General features: G+C 43.6%; 1 protein-coding gene across 1 annotated transcript in view; it reads right to left on the bottom strand.

Annotated features, from left to right (window-relative positions):
- The window catches only part of LAPTM5 (lysosomal protein transmembrane 5), a 156,696-nt gene that overhangs the window by 73,624 nt on the left and 57,325 nt on the right, over window positions 1-25,747 (bottom strand). Inside the window, exon 3 of the mRNA XM_075333696.1 lies at window positions 24,420-24,493. Coding sequence (XP_075189811.1) covers window positions 24,420-24,493 — 74 coding nt within the window. The remainder of the gene's footprint in view (window positions 1-24,419; window positions 24,494-25,747) is intronic.

Here is a 25,747-nt window from a genome sequence, read left to right on the forward strand (position 1 = left end):
ATGTCCATCTTGAATTGTCCTCATACCTCTCCTCCTCCTCCCTCTTTGACCGGCTACAATCTGGTTCCGACCACATCATTCTACTGAAACTTCCATAACCAAAGTCACCAATGATCTACTAACTGCCAAAGCCAAGCGACACTACTCTATCCTCCTCTTCCTGGACCTGTCCTCTGCCTTCGACACAGTAGACCATTCCCTCCTACAACAGATTCTCTCATCTCTGGACATCACAGACTTGGCCCTATCTTGGATATCCTCATACCTAACAGACCAAACTTTCAGCGTCTCCTTTTCTCACACCACTTCCTCATCTCGCCCCCTATCTGTCGGTGTCCCCCAAGGCTCAGTTCTTGGACCCCTGCTGTTCTCCATCTACACCTTTGGCCTGGGACAGCTCATAGAGTCCCACGGCTTTCAGTATCATCTCTATGCCGATGACACACAGATCTACCTCTCTGGACCTGACATTACCTCTCTACTAACCAAATTTCCACAATGTCTGTCTGCTATTTCATTCTTCTTCTCTGCGCGATTCCTAAAGCTTAACATGGACAAAACAGAGTTCATTGTCTTTCCTCCTCCTCACTCATCTCCTCCAACAAGCCTTTCCATCAAACTTGATGGTTGCTCACTCTCCCCAGTCTCACAAGCTCATTGCCTTGGAGTAACCCTCGACTCTGCTCTATCCTTCAAGCCACACATCCAAGCCCTCTTCACCTCATGCAGAGTACAACTCAAAAATATCTCCCAGATCCATGCTTTCCTTACCCAAGAATCAGCAAAAACATTAGTGCATGCCCTCATCATCTCCCGCTTCGACTACTGCAACCTCCTGCTCTCTGGCCTCCCTTCCAACAATCTTGCACCCCTCCAATCTATTCTAAACTCTGCGGCCCGCTTAATCCACCTCTCCCCCCGCTGTTCCCCAGCCTCGCCACTCTGACAATCCTTTCCCTGGCTTCCCATCGCCCAACGACTCCAGTTCAAAACATTAACCATGACATACAAAGCCATCCACAACCTGTCTCCTCCTTACATCTGTGACCTAGTCTCCCGGTACCTACCTGCACGCAATCTCAGATCCTCACAAGATCTCCTTTCTCTACTCCTTTCTTATCTCCTCTTCCCACGATCGCGTACAAGATTTCTCCCGTGCCTCCCCCATACTCTGGAACGCTCTACATCAGCATATCAGACTCTCCCCTACCGTGGAAATCTTCAAGAGGAACCTCAAGACCCACCTCTTCCAACAAGCCTACAACCTACAATAGCCCTCAGTCCAGTACAACACTGCGCAACCAGCTCTGTCCTCACCTATTGTACCATCACCCATTCCCTGTAGACTGTGAGCCCTCGTGGGCAGGGTCCTCTCTCCTCCTATACCAGTCTGTTTTGTACTGTTAATGATTGTTGTACGTATACCCTCCTTCACTTGTAAAGCGCCATGGAATAAATGGCGCTATAATAATAAATAATAATAATATGTTCAAGACATAAATTTCATTGAGAATCTGTGTTAAGAGTTAAAAACTGAAGTTCACAGATATTCTCCATCCAATCTTGCTAAGCTAGAGCTACTTTGCAAGGAAAATGGGTAAAAATGTGAGCCTCCAGATGTTCAAAGCTGGTAAAGGTGGTTCTACAAAGTATTGACTCAGGGGAATACAAATATATACAAATACAAGTCATATTTTCAGATTTATATTTTTAAAATATTCTGAAAAATATGTATCATTTCCTTTACACTTCACAAATATTTGCTCCTTTGTGTTGGTATATCACATAAAATCCCCATTAAATACATTTCAGTTGCTGAGTAGAGATAAGCGAACCGGTCGCGGTTCGGCTCGAGGTTGGTTCGCCGAACGGACCTCCCGTTCGAGTTCGGTTCGTCGAACGTTCGACGAACCGAACTCGAACTGCATAGGAAACAATGGCAGGCAATCACAAACACAGAAAAACACCTAGAAAACACCCTCAAAGGTGTCCAAAAGGTCACAAACAACTCACAACACATGGGAAAGTGACAAGGACATATACTCATGCGAAAACAAAAGAGCTGGACAAGGAAAAAGAGGAGGACACACAGATATATGAGTATATGCAAGGAAACATGCCATTATTGTGCAACTTGAGCCCTGCTCATTCTTGGCTTCCAATCTTGATAAATTGCCTGAGCTCGCCACGTACGTCTTGGGGATCTTGTCGTGTCCTGCAGCCAGCGTTCTCTCTGAACCTGTCTTCAGTGCTGCTGTGGGTCTGCTGGCAGATAAGCACACTTGTCTGTCCACTGACAATGTGGACATGGCTCTCAGAGGACTTTTCTTCCCCGGGGTCAGCCAGGGGACGGGAAAGGCACGCGTATTTTTGAGAGTGCTTCATGCAAAGCATCTTTTTCTTTTTCAAAAGGGGGCTCAACCGATGCCAGTCAAGTGGGGTGTGTGTGGCCCAGTGAGTGGCAACGAGGGAGACTGTGGTTGGAGTCCCCTCGCTGTGTTTCTAAAAGAACCAAGATGAACAAGTCATGGCTCTCAGAGGACTTTTCTTCCCCGGGGTCAGCCAGGGGACGGGAAAGGCATGCGTATTTTTGAGAGTGCTTCATGCAAAGCATCTTTTTCTTTTTCAAAAGGGGGCTCAACCGATGCCAGTCAAGTGGGGTGTGTGTGGCCCAGTGAGTGGCAACGAGGGAGACTGTGGTTGGAGTCCCCTCGCTGTGTTTCTAAAAGAACCAAGATGAACAAGTCATGGCTCTCAGAGGACTTTTCTTCCCCGGGGTCAGCCAGGGGACGGGAAAGGCACGCGTATTTTTGAGAGTGCTTCATGCAAAGCATCTTTTTCTTTTTCAAAAGGGGGCTCAACCGATGCCAGTCAAGTGGGGTGTGTGTGGCCCAGTGAGTGGCAACGAGGGAGACTGTGGTTGGAGTCCCCTCGCTGTGTTATACATGCTTTTAGAAGGGCATGACATGGCTTGGAGGTTGACTTTCATAAAATGCAAACTGTTGGCTACCAAAATGCTGCCTTTCCAACAACTGTGGTTATAGGCAATGAGGAACATACTGATGAAGATGAGACGCAGATACCCGATTGGGATGACAACTTAAATATTCGGTCAGGGCAAGAAGAAACTCGGTCTGAGGGGGAGGGGAGTGCAAACACAACAATTGATGATGAAGTTCTAGATCCCACCTACTGTCAACCCACAGTCAGACACTCGAGGAGGTCAATAGAGGCGGTGGAGGAGGATGCAACCGACGTCGAAGTAACCTGGCGCCTTCCTGGACACAGTCGGAGCACTGGTAGCACGTCTACAACTGCATCCTCAGCCACCACTCTGCCTCTGAGCATTATTCGGGGTGGATCAACAGGTCGCATGGCCTCTAAGCCTTGCCTAGCCTGGTCCTTTTTTGACATAAAAAAAGATCGGCCAAATTATGTGATCTGTAACATTTGCCATGGTTATCTTAGTAGAGGTCAAAACCTCAGCAGTTTGACAACTTCTTCCATGAATCGTCACATGAATAAATATCATATGGCCTGGTGGGAAGCTCACCGTGCTGCAATGCGGCCTAGTGGAGCCAACCATCCACCGCCTGCCCCTTCCAGGGCATCCGCGCGCTCGTCATCTTCTAGGACTGTGGGGACAGCTGTCACACCTGTTTTTCCACCCACAACTTCCACCACTGTAACCGCAACAGGCAGTTTGCTTGGTAGGTCGTCAGTTGGTTTGGAAGGGGAAACAAGTGAGTGTGTACAGCTCTCTCAGACATCGATAGCACCAACTTTGGATGAAGGCAACATCATGTCTCCGCCTGCACTTTCCTCCCAAAGCTGCATTTTTCCAGGGACACCCTACTCAACACCGTCTACACACAGCAGCCAGATCTCTGTCCCTCAGATGTGGTCAAATAAAAGGCCACTTCCTTCGACCCATGACAAAGCGAAGAGGTTGACTCTATCCCTCTGTAAGCTGTTGGCTACAGAAATGCTGCCTTTCCGCCTAGTGGACACACAGGATTTTAGAGACCTTATATCTGTCGCTGTGCCCCAGTACCAGATGCCTAGTCGCCACTACTTCTCTAAGAAAGGTGTGCCCGCGCTACACCAGCATGTCGCACACAATATCACCGCTTCCTTGAGAAACTCTGTGTGTGAACGGGTGAATTTCAGCACCGATACTTGGACCAGTAAGCATGGACAGGGACGCTACATGTCGCTGACTGGGCACTGGGTAACTATGGTGATAGATGGTGAAGGGTCTGCTGCACAAGTCTTGCCGTCCCCACGACTTGTGTGTCAATCCTCTGTCTGTCCAAGTTCCGCCACTGCTTCTGCATCCTCCACCTCATCTGGGTCCTCCACCTCCGCCCCAAGCCTGCCTGGTCAGGCCACCAGCGTTCTCACTGCGCAGAAGGAATCACGCACCCCTCATTACTATGCTGGCAGCAGAGCACAACGGCATCAGGCGGTCTTTAGCTTGACATGTCTTGGGAATAAGAGTCACACAGCTGAGGAGTTGTGGTCAGCTCTGCGGTCCGAGTTTAATAAATGGTTGTCTCCACTCAACCTGCAGCCTGGTAAGGCCGTGTGCGACAATGCTGCAAACCTGGGTGCGGCCCTTCGCCTGGGCAAGGTGACACACGTGCCTTGTATGGCTCACGTGTTGAACCTTGTTGTCCAGCAATTTTTAACACACTATCCCGGCCTAGATGGCCTTCTGACCAGGGCACGGAAACTGTCTGCAGTGCTCACTTCCGCCGTTCAAGCGCCGCAGCTGAGCGACTTGCATCGCTCCAGAAGTCTTTCGGCCTGCCGGTTCATCGCCTGAAATGCGATGTGGCGACACGCTGGAATTCAACTCTCCACATGTTACAGCGACTGTGGCAGCACCGCAGAGCCCTGGTGCAATACGTCATGACGTATAGCCTGGGCCAACGAGATGCAGAGGTGGGGCAGATCACCCTGATGGAGTGATCTCAGATCACGGACCTATGCACCCTTCTGCACAGTTTCGACATGGCGACGAATATGTTTAGCGCTGACAATGCCATTATCAGCATGACGATTACAGTCATTTACATGCTGGAGCACACGCTAAACACTATTCGGAGTCAGGGGGTGGGACAACAGGAAGGGGAGGAACTACAGGAGGATTCATATGCGCAAGACACAACAACATCACCAAGGTCCAGACGTTCATCATCACCAACGCGGCAGGCATGGGACCATGGGGGACAGGGATCAACAAGGGCGCATGGTAGCAGGCGAGATGTTGAGGAAGGTGCAGGAGGACATGAAGATATGGAGGACGAACTGTCCATGGTCATGGAAGACTCAGCTGATGAGGGGGACCTTGGTCAAATTTAAGTTGAAAGAGGTTGGGGGGAGATGACAGAGGAAGAAAGAACGGTTAGCACCTCTATGCCACAAACACAGCGTGGACTTGGTCCGCATGGCTGCGCAAGACACATGAGTGCTTCTTGTTGCACTACCTCCAACATGACCCTCGTATTGTCAAAATTAGAAGTGATGATGACTACTGGCTTGCCACACTATTAGATCCCCGGGACAAGTCCAAATTTTGTGACATAATTCCACCCATAGAAAGGGACGCACGTATGCAGGAGTATCAGCAGAAGCTGTTACTCGATCTTAGCTCGGCTTTTCCACCAAACAACCGTGCAGGTGAAGGGAGTGATTCTCCCAGTTGTAACTTGACAAACATGGGACGGCCTCGTCATCTTCAACAGTCTACCCGTACCAGTAGGACCGTATCTGGTGCTGGTAACAGCAATTTTATGGAATCTTTTCATAATTTTTTTAGACCCTCCTTTGCAAGGCCACCAGAGACATCAAGTGTGTCACATAGTCAACGGATGGAGAGGATGATACAGGAGTATCTCCAAATGAACATCGATGCAATGACTTTGCAAATGGAGCCTTGCTCCTTTTGTGCTTCAAATCTAGAAAAATGTCAAGAGCTCTCCAGTTACGCCTTGAAGATTTTGTCGTGTCCAGCTGCCAGCGTTGTCTCTGAACGTGTCTTCAGTGCTGCTGGGTGTGTGCTGACAGATAAGCGCACGCGTCTGTCCAGTGACAATGTGGACAGACTGACGTTCATCAAAATGAACAAGTCATGGATCCAGAAGGAATTTACTACCCCTGTGTCATCCTGGGGAGAGTAAATGCTTGTGGATTTGGAATGTGCTTGATGCAAATCAAAACATCCTGTTTGCAACTAGGGCACAAGTCCTGCCACTGATGGGGTGTCTGTGTGCCCAATTTGGGGAAAAAAGGTAGACTCCGCTTGGAGTAACCGTTGCTTGCTGTGTTTTTTAAAAATGATACAAGATGAACAGATCTGAAGGCAAGATGAAGGCAACATCATGTCTCCGCCTGCACTTTTCTCACAAACCTGCATTTTTCCAGGGACACCCTACTCAACACCATCTACAGACAGCAGCCAGATCTCTGTCCCTCAGATGTGGTCAAATAAAAGGCCACTTACTGCGACCCATGACAAAGCTAAGTGGTTGACTCTATCCCTCTGTAAGCTGTTGGCTACCGAAATGCTGCCTTTACGCGTAGTGGACACACAGGATTTTACAGACCTTATGTCTGTCGCTGTGCCCCAGTACCAGATGCCCAATCACCACTGCTTCTCCAAGAAAAGCATGCCCGCGCTACACCAGCATGTCGCACACAACATCACCACTTCCTTGAGAAAATCTGTGTGCGACAGGGTACATTTCAACACAGATACTTGGACCAGTAAGCATAGACAGGGTCATTACATGTCACTGACTGGGCACTGGCAAACTATGGTGAGAGATGGAGAAGGGTCTGCTGTACAAGTCTTGCCGTCCCCACGAGTTGTTTCAATCCTTGTTCTGTATGTAGAAGTTAATACACTGCTTCTGCCTCTTCAACCTCGTGTGGGTCCTCTACCTTGGCGCAAACCCTGTGTGGTCAGGCCACCCTTCCTTGCAACTGCGCACAAGGACTACCACACACCTCCTTACTATGCTGGCAGCAGAGCTCAATGCCATCAGGCGGTCAAAGTTTTACTTTGAAATGTATGGGAAATGTGAGTCACACCGCTATTACAGAGAATAGTAGTCAGGCAGGGTCAAAACATTAATTGAGGAACAGGAACAGAATGGGACGGCCAGGAAAGAATCAGAAAACAAGCAGAGGTGAAATGCGTATCGGCCAACAAGGTACATAAACAGCAAGCAGGAAAAGTAGTCAGGTAACAAGCACACAAAATCATAAAACTGAACTGGGGGTAAAATTAACCAGAGGTTCATAGCTATGTCTGGCAGTGGTCTGCAGACAGGATGGGCATAAAAAAGGGTGTGGTGTCTTCCCATTGGTTGTAGCTGAATGATGGTATTTCATCTGTGAGATACCCACCAGCTACATTCAGCCAGAGATTCTGCATCTGTCAAGGTAATGCAGCCCAGTGGGTGAGCCTAACCTGCGTCCACCTGCGCCGCTGGCATCGACTACTCTCCCATCATCAGCACTATTCATGAAAGGAACACGTTGTCACCTGGCGACCGGAGTACAAATTGACGGAGCGGACTCCGTTGGTGACTTAACAGCCGTGTGCGGCAATGATGCAAACCTGGCTGCGGGCCATCCTCAGGGCAATGTGACACACGTGCCTTTTAGGGCTCACGTGTTGAACCGAATTCGCCAGCAATTTTTAAAACACCATCACGGCCTACATGGCCTTGTGCAGTGGGCACGCTCGCTATGTGCTCACTTCCATCGTGCGCACACAGCAGCTCAACAACTTTCATCACTCCGGAAGTCTTAGGGTCTGGCAGTTAAACGCCGTAAATGCGATGTTTCGACACGCAGGAATTGGAATCTGCACATGTTGCAGCGTGTGTGGCAGCACCGCAGAGCCCTGCTGAAATACGGTAAGACATATAGCCTGGGATAACTTGATCCAGAGGTGGTGCAGATCACGCTGCTGGAGTGGTGTCAGATCAAGGACCTATGCACCCTGCTACACAGTTTTGAAATGTCGACGAAGATGTTTAGCACTGGCAATGTCATTCTCAGCGTGACAATTCTGGTCATCTACATGATGGAGCACACTGTAATTATTATTCGGAGTCAGGTGTTGGGACAAGAGGAAGGGGAGGAAGTACAGGAGGAGTCATATGCGGAAGGGATAACAAGATCTACGAGGTCCAGATGGTCAGCGGCACCTATGCGGCAGTCATGGTGAGGGAGAGGGATTAACAAGGGCGCATAGTATCAGCAAAAAGTGTTGATGAAAGTGCAGGAGCCCATGAAGAAATGTAGGACGAACTGGCGATGGGCATGGAAGACTCAGCAGATGAGTGAGAGCTTGCTCACATTTCGGTTGTGCGAGGTTGGGGGGAGAGGGCAGAGGAAGGATGCACGATTCTCACCTCTCTGCCACCAACACACCAAGGACTTGGTCCTCCTGGATGCACAAGACACATGAGCGCCTTCTTGCTGCACTACCTACATGACCCTCGGATTGTATGAATTTGAACTAATCCTGAATACTGGGTTGCCACACTGTTAGATCCCCGGTACAAGACAAAATTTGGCGAACTAATTCCTGCCATAGAAATAGACGCACGTATACAGGAGTATCTGCAGAATGTGGTACGCAATCTTAGATCTACTTGTCCACTAAACACCAGTGCTGCACAGAGTGAATCTCAACGCTTTGTCATGGATAGGAGGAAATGGTCTTTTACTTGTCCACATCGGAGGGACCGAGGGATGGCTGCTGTGCTGAGATGGCGTTGAGTACGGTGTCCCTGCACAGTTGCACTTTTGGTCATATCCCAAAATGAGTTGAAAAAGGACAGATGCTGTTGGAAAGGGGAACAGGTGTGTTGGAAAGGGGAAAAAAGTTTTGGTCCGTGGATTTGGTGGTTAAGCAACTGTAACATTTGCTGAAGAAACAACATCTGTTACAGTGGGACTGGCAGATTTGGATAAAGTGGTATATAATCTGTGACCGCTATATAACGAAAATTAATAAGAAAAGAAAGAGAAAGGTATATATCCCCATCAGCAGTCAGTGTCCACCGTGCTCCCAGTTGGAAAAGGAGAGGTTGGCAACTTGAAGGTTTGGTGGAGGATACAGAGCTGTGTGGCTATGAAACTAATAGTAGCCTGAACCGAGTTAGACGCCATTCGGATCTGGAGACTGTGAGCCCTGTTAGCGTCACAGGGTCCACATGCCCACCCAGCCCAGGAACTCCCTGTTAACAACACAGGGGCCATTGAGTACGCTGACCGTGTGCGTAGGGGCCACACCTGTGGACAGCAGGCGCATCAGCAGCAGCAGGCCTGTTAATGCCACTGGGCTGCACAAGCAGGACTGTTAGGACAGGAGCTGGTCTTAACCGTTCTGCGTTACCAACTGTGGTGGTGGCCTGCATCCACCACCCGATCCCTGCCTACCTCTGGCCTAAAGCCGCAATGGGTTCAACACATGGAGGTGTGCTCTTTCGGAGCATAATAGAAGACTGCGCACCTCCTTGTTGGCTCCAGCCCCTTTTATAACCTGGGTCCGCCCCAAACCAGGGTGAACCACAATGCACCTCCTGGAGACAAAAGTAGAGTGACACGTCATGAGTGGCATAACTAGCGTCCTATTTGGAAACGCAACTTCAATGATGACCTCATGGCTGCCATGACCCAAACACCTCACCAGTCATCGTCTGAGCATCAATAATGCGGTGACAAGTCATAGGTGTGGGCCTCTGCAAGCCATTTGGGAGGACACCTGATGCCCTGTGGTCTATATGGGACCCCCACATCAGGGCCAGGGCCAAAGAGTTCATTACCGGACCTAGTCTCTGATGCAGGAAGTGCCTGAGCATGCTCAGTAGCATGAAATACAGTCTCTGAAAAAAGACTATCAGCTTTAGCATGGTGTCTATGCCCAAAACAGGACTTATACCCGGCACGGAATGCAAGCACCTGTGCAAAGAGGCTTTTCACACTTAGTGTGGGAGCATGCGCTGTATCCCGAAATGAAAACTTAGCGTCAGGAATGGCACAGTCAGGCTGAGCATACTCACTAGGCGAAACACTGTAATTATGCTGCAGCTGGGGTACATCGGCACACGCATGCGCACTAGCTGCCTCTCCACACTTAGACGTGGAGGGGAAATTTGTCTTGGAGATGCTGTCTATGAACAGAAGGAAAAGCTAAAGGAAGCCTGACTTTCTATCCCTCCGAATTATGAAATGCAGCAATGAATTCCATGAGTTTGCTATAACATTAGCGTAGCAAAATGTGCATGAGGGTGTGATGTAGAGGTGCTAGAAATAGCTTGTCACCAGTGGGGCACTAATGGAATACAACAGCCAGTTCTATGATGCCACAAAATGGCAGTATTTTGTGCTATCATTATAGCTTATTAAAAACAGAGCACGAGGTTGTCATGCAGAGGTGCTGCACATAGATTTGCAGTAGTGTGAATTGACAAAAGTACAATAGCCACGTTTAGGATACAACTAGGTACAGTGAGTGTTTGCTAGTATAATGGCTGAGTTTAAAAAAGTTTGAGTGTGCAATGCAGGCAGATGTCCTGCAAATAACGTTCCAATACTGTGAATTGACAAAAGTACAATAGCCACGTTTAGGATACAACTAGGTACAGTGAGTGTTTGCTAGTATAATGGCTGAGTTTAAAAAAGTTTGAGTGTGCAAGGCAGGCAGATGTCCTGCAAATAACGTTCCAATACTGTGAATTGACAAAAGTACAATAGCCACGTTTAGGATACAACTAGGTACAGTGAGTGTTTGCTAGTATAATGGCTGAGTTTAAAAAAGTTTGAGTGTGCAATGCAGGCAGATGTCCTGCAAATAACGTTCCAATACTGTGAATTGACAAAAGTACAATAGCCACGTTTAGGATACAACTAGGTACAGTGAGTGTTTGCTAGTATAATGGCTGAGTTTAAAAAAGTTTGAGTGTGCAAGGCAGGCAGATGTCCTGCAAATAACGTTCCAATACTGTGAATTGACAAAAGTACAATAGCCACGTTTAGGATACAACTAGGTACAGTGAGTGTTTGCTAGTATAATGGCTGAGTTTAAAAAAGTTTGAGTGTGCAATGCAGGCAGACGTGCTGCAAATAACGTTCCAATACTGTGAATTGACAAAAGTACAATAGCCACGTTTAGGATACAACTAGGTACAGTGAGTGTTTGCTAGTATAATGGCTGAGTTTAAAAAAGTTTGAGTGTGCAATGCAGGCAGATGTGCTGCAAATAACGTTCCAATACTGTGAATTGACAAAAGTACAATAGCCACGTTTAGGATACAACTAGGTACAGTGAGTGTTTGCTAGTATAATGGCTGAGTTTAAAAAAGTTTGAGTGTGCAATGCAGGCAGACGTCCTGCAAATAACGTTCCAATACTGTGAATTGACAAAAGTACAATAGCCACGTTTAGGATACAACTAGGTACAGTGAGTGTTTGCTAGTATAATGGCTGAGTTTAAAAAAGTTTGAGTGTGCAAGGCAGGCAGATGTCCTGCAAATAACGTTCCAATACTGTGAATTGACAAAAGTACAATAGCCACGTTTAGGATACAACTAGGTACAGTGAGTGTTTGCTAGTATAATGGCTGAGTTTAAAAAAGTTAGAGTGTGCAATGCAGGCAGATGTCATGCAAATAACGTTCCAATACTGTGAATTGACAAAAGTCCAATAGCCACGTATAGGATGCCACTAGGTACACTGAGTGTTTGCTAGTATAATGGCTTCGTTATAATTAGTTGTAGTGTGCAACGCAGGCAGATGCGCTCTGCAAATGTCTTGGCACTAGTGGGACTATAGCAAAGTCCAATAGCCACGTATAGGATGCCACTAGGTACACTGAGTGTTTGCTAGTAAAATTGCTTAGTTTAAAAAAGTTGTAGTGTGCAATGCAGGCAGACGTGCTCTGCAAATGTCTTTGCACTAGTGGGACTATAGCAAAGTCCAATAGCCACGTATAGGATGCCACTAGGTACACTGAGTGTTTGCTAGTAAAATTGCTTAGTTTAAAAAAGTTGTAGTGTGCAATGCAGGCAGACGTGCTCTGCAAATGTCTTTGCACTAGTGGGACTATAGCAAAGTCCAATAGCCACGTATAGGATGCCACTAGGTACACTGAGTGTTTGCTAGTAAAATTGCTTAGTTTAAAAAACTTGGAGTGTGCAATGCAGGCAGATGTGCTCTGCTAATGTCTTTGCACTAGTGGGACTATAGCAAAGTCCAATAGCCACGTATAGGATGCCACTAGGTACACTGAGTGTTTGCTAGTATAATGGCTTCGTTATAATTAGTTGGAGTGTGCAACGCAGGCAGATGCGCTCTGCAAATGTCTTGGCACTAGTGGCACTATAGCAAAGTCCAATAGCCACGTATAGGATGCCACTAGGTACACTGAGTGTTTGCTAGTAAAATTGCTTAGTTTAAAAAAGTTGTAGTGTGCAATGCAGGCAGACGTGCTCTGCAAATGTCTTTGCACTAGTGGGACTATAGCAAAGTCCAATAGCCACGTATAGGATGCCACTAGGTACACTGAGTGTTTGCTAGTAAAATTGCTTAGTTTAAAAAAGTTGGAGTGTGCAATGCAGGCAGATGTGCTCTGCTAATGTCTTTGCACTAGTGGGACTATAGCAAAGTCCAATAGCCACGTTTAGGATGCCACTAGGTACACTGAGTGTTTGCTAGTATAATGGCTTAGTTATCATGAGTTGGAGTGTGCAGAGGACAGGAGGGTACAGTGCCAGGATTGTGGGGCTCTGGGTAGAGGAATGGATGCCTGCCTTTCTATTCCCTCCTAATGGTGAAATGCAGGGAGGAAATCCCTGACCTGGGCTACACAGACGCTGTTGCTGTTTGCAGGACCTGTCACTTATGGCTCTCTGACCCTGCCGCTTTGAGCCCTTAAAAGGACTGCTAGAATGTGCTCTCCCTAAGCTGTCTAACGCTGTGTATGCAGCGCATACAGCTGTATCGGCTATAGGACTCAGGAGGACGGAGCTGCGACACTGATGTCTGACACCAAAGACGCAGAAGGCAGATAATGGCGTTCGTGAAGAAAATGTCCGGTTTTATAATGCAGGGACATGTGACATGCAGATCCTATCACACATGCCGTTGCTTCTCTGGCTCAAAGTCCACTTAGGTGTGTGTGTGTCTGTGATTGGCTGACATGCTGGCCCGCCCCACAAGACGCGCGCGCTTAGGGAAGGAAGACAAGAAAAAAAAAAAAAAAAATGGCGATCGCCATTATAGAAACAGCAGTGATCTGAAGGCGCTGTTCACGCACACTATACACTGAAATGTCATAATAGTGTGATTCACAGAGTGACTTACACTATTACAGCAGAAACCAAGCTAGGATTTAGCTGTTTTTTGGCTGCTAGAACCGTTCTCGAATGTTTCTAGAACTATCGAGCTTTTGCAAAAAGCTCGAGTTCTAGTTCGATCTAGAACATGCCCCAAAATCACTCGAGCCGCGAACTGGAGAACCACGAACCACGAACCGCGCTCAACTCTATTGCTGAGTAATTTGAAAAAATAAGCATTCAAGGAGTTATACATCTACACTGGAGATCAAAATTAGAGGACAATGTATGATCACTTGCTTTTTTCATAAATAATGTATTCTACACTGATCAACATTTGAAGGTTTTATGTAAGGGGTCCACAAGGCCACTAGAAAAGTGTTTTACAAAAGATACAAAGTTTATCAACATAAAACCTTTATTTTGCCCAAACCGTGATGATCATAATTAGAGAACAGCAATGACTGTAGCACAGAGAAAGATTATATGTAAGTACATTTTCTGAAGGTAACAACGGTCACCAATCAGTAGGAATTGTACAGGTCTTTGCTTTGAATAGCTTCAACACATCAGTGGCCACAGGACATCACTAGTCTCTCACACTGCTCTGGTGTGATTTTGGTCCACTCTTCTTCCATTTTTTTCCACAGTTCTTTGACTGGTGTGGGTTTCTTGGCCATAACTTTGTCACCAAGCATTTTCAAGAGGTTTTCTATTGGGATTAGATCAGGACTCTCAGGGCTGGCCATTTCATTCTTTCAATGTTTTTGGTTTCACGGAACTGCTTAACCCGTTTTCCTGTGTGACAGGGCATTGTCCTGTATGAAAATTGCTTCTGATTGAGTTATGAATGCAAATGAGGAAACGTGTTGTTGAAGAAGGTTCTGATACACACTTGCATTCACTTTGCCATGTAGCTGTATGAGAGGTCCAACTCGTACTGCAGAAAATATTCTCCAAACCATGACCCTTCCTCCGCCACCCTTCACTGACTTCTTAACACACTTTCGGTTCAGTCTTTCCCTAGTTTGTCAATGAACATAATGTTTCCCATCAGACCCAAGTAAATTAAACTTGCTTTCATCACTAAAATGAAGTGTTGACCTCTTCTCCTCTGTCCAAACAACAGGCTCCTTTTGATTATTTCTGCTAATGAGAGGTTTGTTCAGTGCAGAGTGGGTTTTCGGACCAAATGCTCTTAAACGTTATGACACTGTATGACGAGATAGATCCTTACCCTGTTCAGTGCAGAACTGCCGAGCAATTCCAGCTGCACTGTTGAATTGATTACCCATGGAGATTCTCCGCATTATCCTGTCCTCGCTTACATTTGTCTTTCAAGGGCGATCAGCCTTCTTGGAGGAAATGAAAGAGTTTGTGATGTTGTAAAGATATAATATTCTCGAAATCACAGACTTGCAACGACCAACTTTTCTTGCCATTACTGATAGGGTCACCCCTTTGGCTTTCATCTGGACAACCTGCTGTTGGAGGGTTTCAGTCACTTTGACACGGCACACCATTTTTGCAAAGTCAGTGCAAACTGGAAAGTTAGGCTGCCAGTTACATAGGGTTTGTCAGATAATTAAGTAAATTAGCACCAGGTTCCAGAATAACACCAATAACTTGCAAGTATCTGAAAGTATTCTCTAATTTTGTTCAGTGCTCCTTTTCATTTATCTCATTTAGATTTTTATTATGTGCTTTAGGGTAAATTCAATTTATGAAATAAGCTTAAAATACTGCGAGTTTACTCATGTTAGGACATAATCACATAGCATTACACAATGAACGCAAGATTTAGGAAATTGTGTGTTGTTCTCTAATTTTGATCTCCAGTGTATACTATGTGCATCTATCTATCTATCTATCTATCTTTCTCTCTCTCCGTACCTGTACACATAACTATATATATATATATATATATATATACATATATATATATATATATACATATATATATATATATATATATATATATATATACACTGTATACCTTTTCTCTTTTAGTTTTATATATATATATACTACATATATATATATATATATATATATATATATATATATATATATATATATATATATATATATACAGTATGTATACAGTATATACAGTACAAACCAAAAGTTTAGACACACCTTCTCATTCAAAGAGTTTTCTTTATTTTCATGACTGTGAAAATTGTAGATTCACATTGAAGGCATCAAAACTATGAATTAACACATGTGGAAAGGAATACTTAACAAAAAAGTGTGAATCAACTGAAAATATGTCTTATATTCTAGGTTCTTTGATTACTGCTTTGCACACTCTTGGCATTATCTTGATGAGCTTCAAGAGGTAGTCACCAGAAATGGTTTTCACTTCACAGGTGTGCCCTGTCAGGTTTAATAAGTGGGATTTCGTGCCTTATAAATGGGGTTGAGACCATCAGTTGTGTTGTGCAGAAGTCTGGTGGATACACAGCTGATAGTCATACTGAATAGACTGTTAGAATTTGTATTACGGCAAGAAAAAAAAAAATAAGGAAAAACAAGCAGTAATCATTACTTTAAGAAATGAAGGTCAGACAGTTCAAAAAATTAGAAAAACTTTGAAACTGTCCCCAAGTGCAGTGGCAAAAACCATCAAATGTTACAGGGAAACTGGCTCACATGAGGACCGCACAAAGAAAGGAAGACCAAGAGTCACCTCTGCTGCGGAGGATAAGTTTATCCGAGTCACCAGCCTCAGAAATCGCAGGTTAACAGCAGTTCAGATTAGAGACCAGGTCAATGCCACACAGAGTTCTAGCAGCAGACACATCTCTGGAACAAGTGTTAAGAGGAGACTTGTGCAGCAGGCCTTCATGGTAAAATAGCTGCTAGGAAACCCCTACTAAGGACAGGCAACAAGCAGAAGAGACTTATTTGGACTAAAGAACACAAGGAATGTACCAGTGGAAATCTCTGCTTTGGTCTGATGAGTTCAAATTTGAGATCTTTGGATCCAACCACCGTGTCTTTGTGCGACGCAGAAAAGGTGAACGGATGGACTCTACATGCTTGGTTCTCACCGTTAAGCATGGAGGAGGAGGTGTGATGGTGTGGGGGTGCTTTGCTGGTGACACTGTTGGGTATTTATTCAAAATTGAATGCATACTGACCCAGCATGGCTACCACAGCATCTTGCAGTGGGTGGCATGCTATTCCATCCGGTTTGCGTTTAGTTGGACCATCATTTATTTTTCAACAGGACAATGACCCCAAAAAACCCTCCAGGCTGTGTAAGGGCTATTTGACTAACAAGGAGAGTGATGGGGTGCTACGCCAGATGACCTAGCCTCCACAGTCACCAGACCAGAACCCAATCGAGATGGTTTACGGTGAGCTGGACCGTAGAGTGAAGGCAAAAGGGCCAACAAGTGCTAAGCATCTCTGGGAACTCCTTCAAGACTGTTGGAAGACCATTTCCGGTGACTACTTCTTGAAGTTTATCAATAGAATGCCAAGAGTGTGCAAAGCGGTAATCAAAGCAAAAGGTGGCTACTTTGAAGAACCTAGAATATAAGACATATTTTCAGTTGTTTCACACTTTTTTGTTAAGTATTTCATTCCACATGTGTTAATTCATAGTTTTGATGCCTTCAATGTGAATCTACAATTTTTAGAGTCATGAAAATAAAGAAAACTCTTTGAATGAGATGTGTCCAAACTTTTGGTCTGTCCTGTATATATATACTGTATATATACATATATTGCATTATGTACAGTATAAATACAATATAGAATATTGGTAGCATACATCCTAGTCTTAAAAATAAATGAGCTATTAATGCAGTTTAAATTAAATAGGTTTTCACTACATGATTTGCAGTAATAATTCACTGGATTAGGACATAAAAAAGGTCATTTGAGGTTGAGATTTAATGAGAAATGTAATATAGTGTACATTGTTAACTCATGCATATCACATACATAAAATATAAATAGCAAAAACAAGACGCCTTCCCTTTAGAATGAAATAATCAAAAACTAGAATGACTAAAATCAGACCACAATATTTATAGAACATTATATTACTTTTGTTCAGTTTAGACAACTGTAATAGTGAAGCCCCTATTTTCCAATATTTTCTATATTTTATCAAAGTTGGAATAAATTATTCACAGTATACATGTGCGTCTTTAAAGTATAAGAAAATATTACATAAATGCAGCACTGAAAACCTCCGGCTTTTCTGTCAAGAATATGTATGCTTATGTTGCTTAAAAAGTTGTCATTGACCGAACAGAGATAGCTGTAACAGAAACCATACAGACACCATTATAAGTGAATGCCGAGTAAGCTTATCATGTAATAAATCCGTCACCGTCATTAGTTCAGTTATCCTGTTCTGAAAACAGAACAGGAGAAGAAAAATTAGAATGGTGCTGTAAACACAGCCTAAAGGAGTTTTATCATTTATTAAAATATGTATTGATAATTTAAATTCAGATAAACTTAATTATTAAACTTTTAAAGCTATTCTAAAAAGCAGTCACCACTGTGGACCTGTTCGAGCAATTACATGAAGGGATGAGCTAAAACAAATTCAGGTGGCTCAGTGGTTAGCACTGCAGTCTTGCAACGCTGGGGTCCTGGGTTCAAATCCCACTAAGGACAACATATGCAAGGAGTTTGTATAATCTCTCTGTGTTTGCGTGGGTTTCCTCCCACACTCCAAGGCATACTGATAAAGACTCTAGATTGTGAGCCCCGATGGGGACAGTGCTGCTGATGTATTTAAAGTGCAGTGCAATTAATGGCAGTGGATAAATATTATTAATTGAATTCTATTCCAATTTTCCCAAAATCCTCTGTGTTTTAGGAGATGGAAGAAAAGGGTTAGGCTGCTTTCACACCTCCGGTTTTTGCTATGCGGCACAATCTGGCACTTTGCAAGAAAAACGCTGCCGGTTGCGTTTTTCCTGCATAGACTTTAATTAGTGCCGCATTGTGCCGCATGGCCTTACATTCCGTTCAGTTTTTGCCGCATGCAGCAGATTTAGCTGATGTGGCGGCCGGATAAAACGTTGCCTGGCATGTTTTTTTGTGCGGCAAAAAAAACCGCATTGCGCCGCATCCGGCCGATGCGGCACTTTTCCCAATGCATCCCTATGGATGCCGGATGCGGCGCGATGCGGCAAAAACCACATCCAGCCGCCGCATGCGGTTTTTGCCACTGCACATGCTCAGTAGCATGCCGCAAGCGGCAAAAACTGGACGGGCCGCATGTAAAAAACTTATGCGAAGGATGCGGTGTTTTCACCGCATCCGTTGCATAGGTTTCACAGCCGGATTGAGCCGCACGGCTCAAACCGGATGTGTGAAAGCAGCCTAAATCTGCGCTGCCAGAATATCACTGAAGATCAATCAGGATTAAAGGCCGCTTTACACGCTACGATTTATCTGACGATATGTCGTCGGGGTCACGGTTTTCGTGACGTACTTCTGTCATCATTAGCAACGTCATTGCGTCTGACACCTACGTGCGACTCCGAACGATCGCAAATAGGGTGAAAATCGTTGATCGTTGACACGTCATTCAGTTTCAAAATATTGTTCGTAGTTTGGAATGCAGCAGACATATTGCTACGTTTGACACCCTGCCAACGACGAACAACATCCACACAGCCGCCTTGGTCATACAATATATCGCTGAACGATGTAGCGTCGTTTGTGAGATGTGTACGTGTGACCACTTACAAAACGACCTATGAGCAATCTCGACAAGTCGTAACAACGATCTGGGCGTGTCACATCGTTAACGAGATCGCTAGCGATATCGTTGTGTGTAAAGCAGCCTTAAGACATCGGAATGTATTGTTCTACGTGTTTCGGAGCTGTATAACCCCTTCTTCAGGATCAAAAATCCATAATGCGTACATTGATCTTCAGTGATCTTCTTCTGGCAGTGCGGATTAACCCTTTTCTTCCATCTCTTCCAATGCTATCTTCCTGGGTTCTGCAGCAGCCTTCCTCAGCACATGTCTATAAGACAACTGCACCAGGTTAGTGCACATAATTAAATTCTTTCTGGTACTACCGGATAAGACACCATTTGTGCCCCCCTTCTGTGTCATTTCAGTTTCACAACAAAATCCTCCGTGTGGCATTATTCTGAACCATAAAGGGCCAACAAAAGGTTAAAAGAAAGAAATCCTAATACCTCACTACACCCTCCATTACTCACTGCCACCCGTCTGATCCTCGCCACAATTTTTGATCACTTGTCATTTGCACTGGGATCCCTGCAGCTTTTTCACCAAGCTGGCAGCTATGGCTTTCATGAAGTCCATGAGAGTTCTACACAGGTGTGTGTGGAAACTCAGGCCATCATGACATGACAAAATGGGCCAGAATTTTCTGTGAGTAGTTGAAGAATCCTCCTGGGCTTCAGGAAAGTAAAAAATCCCAGCTCACTGTGAGAGGCCCAAGGATTCCAGCGTGAATGAGAAGAGATCAGAAGATATGGTGAGGTGAGGACAGATGGTGGTAATTGCTTTGCGTTCTCCTACTTGCAATTGTAAACGCACGTTTTGGGCTTAATTGATTTGACAAAAGTTGACTTTTTCAGAAATTTAGCGCTGAAAACGCATGCGTATTTACCGCGTTTTAAATGTGTTTTCATCGCTTTTTACCTGCTTTTCCACCTGCGTTTTGATAGATGTGTTTTGAACATCATGACACTAAATAAAGTTTAAATAGTCAAACTCAATGAAAAAATTGGAAAAAAAGAAACAAATCTATATTTTTGTTAAAAATAATTAAAATAGATTAATTAAATAAAATTATAGCAGTAATATGATATTTAATGGAAAAATTGCAATCATTTATTAAAATTCTTATTTTTAATTGTTGGACTATGTGTATGTAAAGGGACATCTGAAATCATTATTTTGATGTCCAAAAAGCATGTTTTCTGCACTGGAAAAGCAGGTAAAACGCAGGAATTTGCTGGAATCTTGGTTTTTGCCATTGATCATAGACGTCAATGTTAGCAAAACGCACCCAAAATGGCAAAAACAATTGACATGCTGCTTCTTTGAACGCATGTTTTTTGCCACAAAATATGCCAATTAAACGCAGCATTTTGAAATGCAAAGTGGGGTTAGAAATTTCACATTTTCCATAGGATAACATGGAAAAACAAAACGCAAGCCATTTGGCCATAAAGCGCTGCAGCTCAAAACGCTGCAGAAACGCGGGTTAAAAACGCAAAGTGGGGCCCTAGCCTTAGGATTTTTTTTTTCATATATTTGCTATATAGCTATGCTAGAACTTCTGAAGTTCTTTTCCCTGAAGAAGGAGGCAGTTATGGTCTCCGAAACGCGTAGGAATGAAATGAAATAAAAGAATTGTTTGTTCAACACTGATGTCCGTGGTCTTCAAGCGCGGCGCTAAACCTGTTTTCCTCCAGTTCCGAAGTTGATGTTCCACTTGTTCAACAGGGCTGCTGCTGGACCACTTAGGCACTCGTTTATGCCACTAAAGGAGTTGTGACTGGCACAACCCAATCAGGTGAGTGCACCGCTTCTTTATACTTTTTACCCAGTAAATCGGGTAAGACCCTATTGCGCCTTTTCTCTCCCAATTTAGTTATGTCAATTTTGGGAAGAGGGTTGAATCTTGTAAAGAAAAGGAAAAGAAAAGAAAAAATGGAGACTTTTTACTGTGCATGTCTGTTGAGTGCTGGTCTGCTTGTTAGTCTCCTTTGATCACATTTTGTGGGGGAGCCAATTACATCTACTCTCATCCCATATATATGCTAGCTAGATCATTCTTTTTATGCCAGCTATAGTTTATTTTAGCTTGTCTGGTGAGGTGTTGTAATCCAGACTATCTGGTGGTTGTGGTACTTCTTGCTGAGTGAAGCTGTGGAGTTAACGCTTGTTGCCTTTTGTAGCTACTGTCCTGCTGTTGCTTTTCTCCTGAATCTCTCATTGTTTATTCCTGTGTGTGTAGTGTGTCAGAAATTTGGTTTTCCCTTGTCTGTCTTTTTCTTTGTTTCCATCTCACTATTGCCCCTAACCTTGCCTGTTGGGAGGGGGTAATCAGATTAGTTTTCATCAGGAGCATAGCTAAGCATGGGACTCAGACATCTTCCCCATCAAGAGTAACACTGAGGTTAGGGATAGCCTACGGTCCCTAACGTATGAGAAAGAATAGGTGCCCCTGTCGCTCACTATCCCACAGTCACATTGTGACAGTAGTACTGCCAAAAGGAGGATATATTTGGCCTTTGCTGTGTATTAATTTTAAGGCAGCAGAGAGCATTATGGAACATACGGCACATCACTCATCTCAATCCCAGCATGATAATTTTTCCTCTAACAATGACATAGTCAGTTTAAGTCTGTGTTCTGCACAGAATAGTGTGTATAATTACAAATGACTAAGAGGAATAATTTTTTGACTGTTATCCAATAAAAAATAAACATATGAAGTCTGTAAGGGCATTGTTTTATTAAATAAACTGTACATTACAATCGGGTCACCATCCATTTATATGGTGAGTATAGATGAGTGAACCTTTCAAAGTTCGGTTCACCGATCATTACCGAGTTTCCGGTGTTCCCCGAGCTGTTTGATGAACAGATCGGCGAACATACCAAACCCATTGAATTAAATGGCAGGCCAAGCGTATGTGTTGTAAAATGGTGTAGTGGGCTGTAAAAGAAAGAAAATAAGGAAGGAATAAAGCAGGACATACTTACTTGGTCTCTGGCGCAACTGTAACTGCTATCGTGGATGTAACTGCTCTCGCAGCTGTACTTCCGGGGCCACTCTTTATCCCTTATAAATTAATCACTCCTTTCCCCGCCCACTGGAATCTCTGATTGGCACCAGTAAGACCCCAAGCCCCAGATATCTGCATCTGTGATTGGTTGGACTCACAGACCCTGTCTGTGAGTCTATTATATTGTGGTGTAACATAAATAAATAAAATGGCATAGAGTCCCCCTATCTATTGACACCAGCACAGATAAAACATATGGCTAAATGCTGCAGATCCCCGCCGTTCACTTATCTTGGCTGTGTATGAACATAAGAGGAACCCCATGCAGCTTTTTTTTTAAATAAATAATTATAAACAACTGGTGTTCGGTCCCCCCTAATTTCGATACCCAGCGCAGATAAAGCCCAACAGCTGGGAGCTGGTATTTTCAGGCTAGGAAGACCTATGGTTATTGGGCTCCCCAGCCTAAAAATAGCAGCCTGCAGCCACCCAAGATTACTGCATCCAATACATATGACAATCCAGGAATTTTATTTGGCTCTTCATAAATTGACCTGGTGCGGTAGCAATTAGGGGTAATAAGGGGTCAATCGCAGCTCACAGCTGCCACTAAGCACTAGATTAGTGGTGAGGAGGGTCTATGAGGCCAATTATTATTAATCTGTAAGTGAAAATAAATAAACACAATCATTGGAAAAATTCTTTAGTTGAAATAAAAGACAAAAAAGCACACTCTTTCACGACTTTATTAATCCTAAAAATACCCCTGAAGGTCTGATGTAATCCACAAGATGATCCTGGCTCTGCTACATTTGAAGCTACAGCGAGCGGCCATAGAACACGACCACACAATAACATCAGGCAGAGACTGAGCAGCGATTAGCAGTGACTAGTGACGTCACTCAGATATGTTGTGGACACAGCTGGAGGTTCCCACAGCCTTCCTCCTGTGACCGCAGGTAACCTGACTTCAGGGGACCTCAATGAACTGAGTAATCTCAGTGAGGTCACTCAGTTCACAGACTCACAACTCATGGCAGAAAACTGCATTTTTTGTGCCAATAGATGCAGATTTGATGCTGAAATTTCTATATCATATGCCTACACCCAGTATACACCTCTTTGCAAAAAAATACATTAAACACCATGCGATTTTTATGCAATAGTGATGCGATTTTTTTTGCCAGGAGGTGTAGATGTGATGCAGTAATATAGTGTAAAAATTTCAGCACCAAATCTGCATCTCTTCGTAAAAAAACAAGCCCAATAAGCATGAGTCTCCCTGCCTGAGAATACCAGCCCCAAGCTGTTGAGCTTTATCATGGCTGGGTAAGAAAATTGATGGGGATGCATGCTTTTTTTTTAAATAATTTTTTTAATTTAAAAAAAAAAAAAAAGAAGCCGCATTCCATTCCTCTTATTTTGATACACAGGGTGTGATACATAGGGGTGTGTTTCAAATGTTTGGCGGCAATCAGCAGACTGAGTGATTGGAGAAATAATATATCAGCATGCATGATTTGCCTAAGTGAATCGAATTGCACTCGATCAGTCAAGTCTATAGGTCGGTGAAAAAAATCGGACCACACTCAGATGACATCCAAGTGTTGTCCAATTCTCACAGACTAGCAGAATGGAAAAGATGGAGATTTTTTTTTATTCTTCTTCACGTCTTAGAAAAACGGATTCCATTCTGATCAAACTTGGATCAAACTCGGATTACAGTCTGATCAGCAAAATTGGACTGTATCTTTCTTATGGAGAAAACATGATCATGTGATCCTAGCCTTCGAAAACAAACAGTAGAGCCAAGGAAGGGACCTGTAGTACTGAGAAGAAGCAGTATGCTGCTGGGAAATATTGTTTTTATAGAATAGAATTGGACCAATCATTCATTTCTGTGAACCTGGATGTACAGAGGGACTGAAGTAGATGAAAAAGATACAATGTAAGAAAAGAAAGTTTGTTAGACTTTTTGCGTATATTCACAATACTCTTGCAAATATGGAGTTTAGCAAAAAATGTTGTCATTGTGAGAAAAAGCTTTTTAAGTACTTTCCTGTCTTTTCCTAAAGCTCAAAAACCTTTTTAATATGTAAACATTTTAAAATTTCTTTAACTCATCTCATCACATATTTTCTACATTTTATAAATTACTGACAACAACCAATGATAACGCCTCCAAAAATTCCTCATAGTAGGCATGCTGCTTTGTTTTCTGTGCAGTATTTCTTCACTTCTATATTAAGGTGCACAAAAATGGTACAAACATGGCTGCAACTAGGCATGTCACTTACAGTTATCACACCAATTAGTAATGAGAGGCTGATCAGAAACAGGACTACAAGAAGGAGGTAACTGGAAACTGTATCTGTGGAAAAAAAATATGTTATATTTCATACTTCTGACATACCATTAGAAATAACAAGTTCATTTGTCACAATTATAATCATCAATATAATAGTGTTAGTGGAATGAAGTTAATTAAAAAGCCGCAGAAATTGAATAATTTAATAACATTTAATAGCAAATGAGTGAGTAAATGTGGCCAAAGAGACTTGGCTTTATACTTGTATTTGCTCCTTATTTATTTTTAATAAAAACATTATAGATTTAGTAAAAATTGTCATTTCCATAAAATTTGTAATAAGTACAGTTGTTAGTATTAAACATGTAAGAGACTAATGGATGAATTGTGTTCTAGATGTTTTTAATATGCTTTCCAGTAGTCATTATTATGTGCATGCCAATTCATTACCCAATAAAATGTCTAAAAAAAATTGAATTTAATGTACCCCCAAAAACATCGTTATTCTCCCTCTATCTCGCCCTTCCTCTCACTCAATTAAGTTTGCATGGCACACAGAAATATTACAACCTTTGGCTAGAAGCAGCTGTATTCCATATACCTCTTCACTGTTTGTGCTACTTGGTACAACCCTCCATTGGCTGTAAAGGTGCATTAAGTACCAAGAGATACAAGGCACTGAAGCTCCTCTATTTAGAAAATATCTTTATTGGCCCCAGCATACAACAAATACAAAAATACACAAAGTTTCGGCCAACACAGGGCCTTTTTCAAGCTATTAAAGGGAACCACCACCAGGATTTTCCTAAATAACCTAAATCCAGTGCTATACCGGCGCTATCATACTGATTTTATACATACCTTTAGTTGGGAGATCGGATGTATACTTTCTGAAATACAGGCAAGTAAAGTTTGTGCAATGCACTATTTGATTGGCAGCAGCTGCAGAATATCTAATAGGTGGGTCAGATTTTGCTACTTATTCCCGCCCGTCTGTCCTTTCCTCCCCCTGTCTCTGTTATTAAGGGGGGAGGAAGAAGGGAGGAAAGACAGGTGGGAGGAAAGACAGGCAGGCAGACAGGGGCGGGAATAACTAGCAAAACAACTAGCAAAACTTGAACCACATATTAGATATTCTGCAGCTGCTATAAATCAAATAACAGTATTTTTCACAAACTTTACTTGCCTGTATTTCAGAGACTATACATCCGATCTACCAACTAAAGGTATGTTTAGTGTTACGGTTGCTGCGAACACTGGAGACTATGTCCAGATTTCTTGCTACTGCACATGTGCGAGCGCTGGAGACTAAGTCCA

This window comes from Anomaloglossus baeobatrachus, chromosome 2, assembly GCF_048569485.1.
Source record: "Anomaloglossus baeobatrachus isolate aAnoBae1 chromosome 2, aAnoBae1.hap1, whole genome shotgun sequence".
Lineage (NCBI taxonomy): Eukaryota > Metazoa > Chordata > Amphibia > Anura > Aromobatidae > Anomaloglossus > Anomaloglossus baeobatrachus.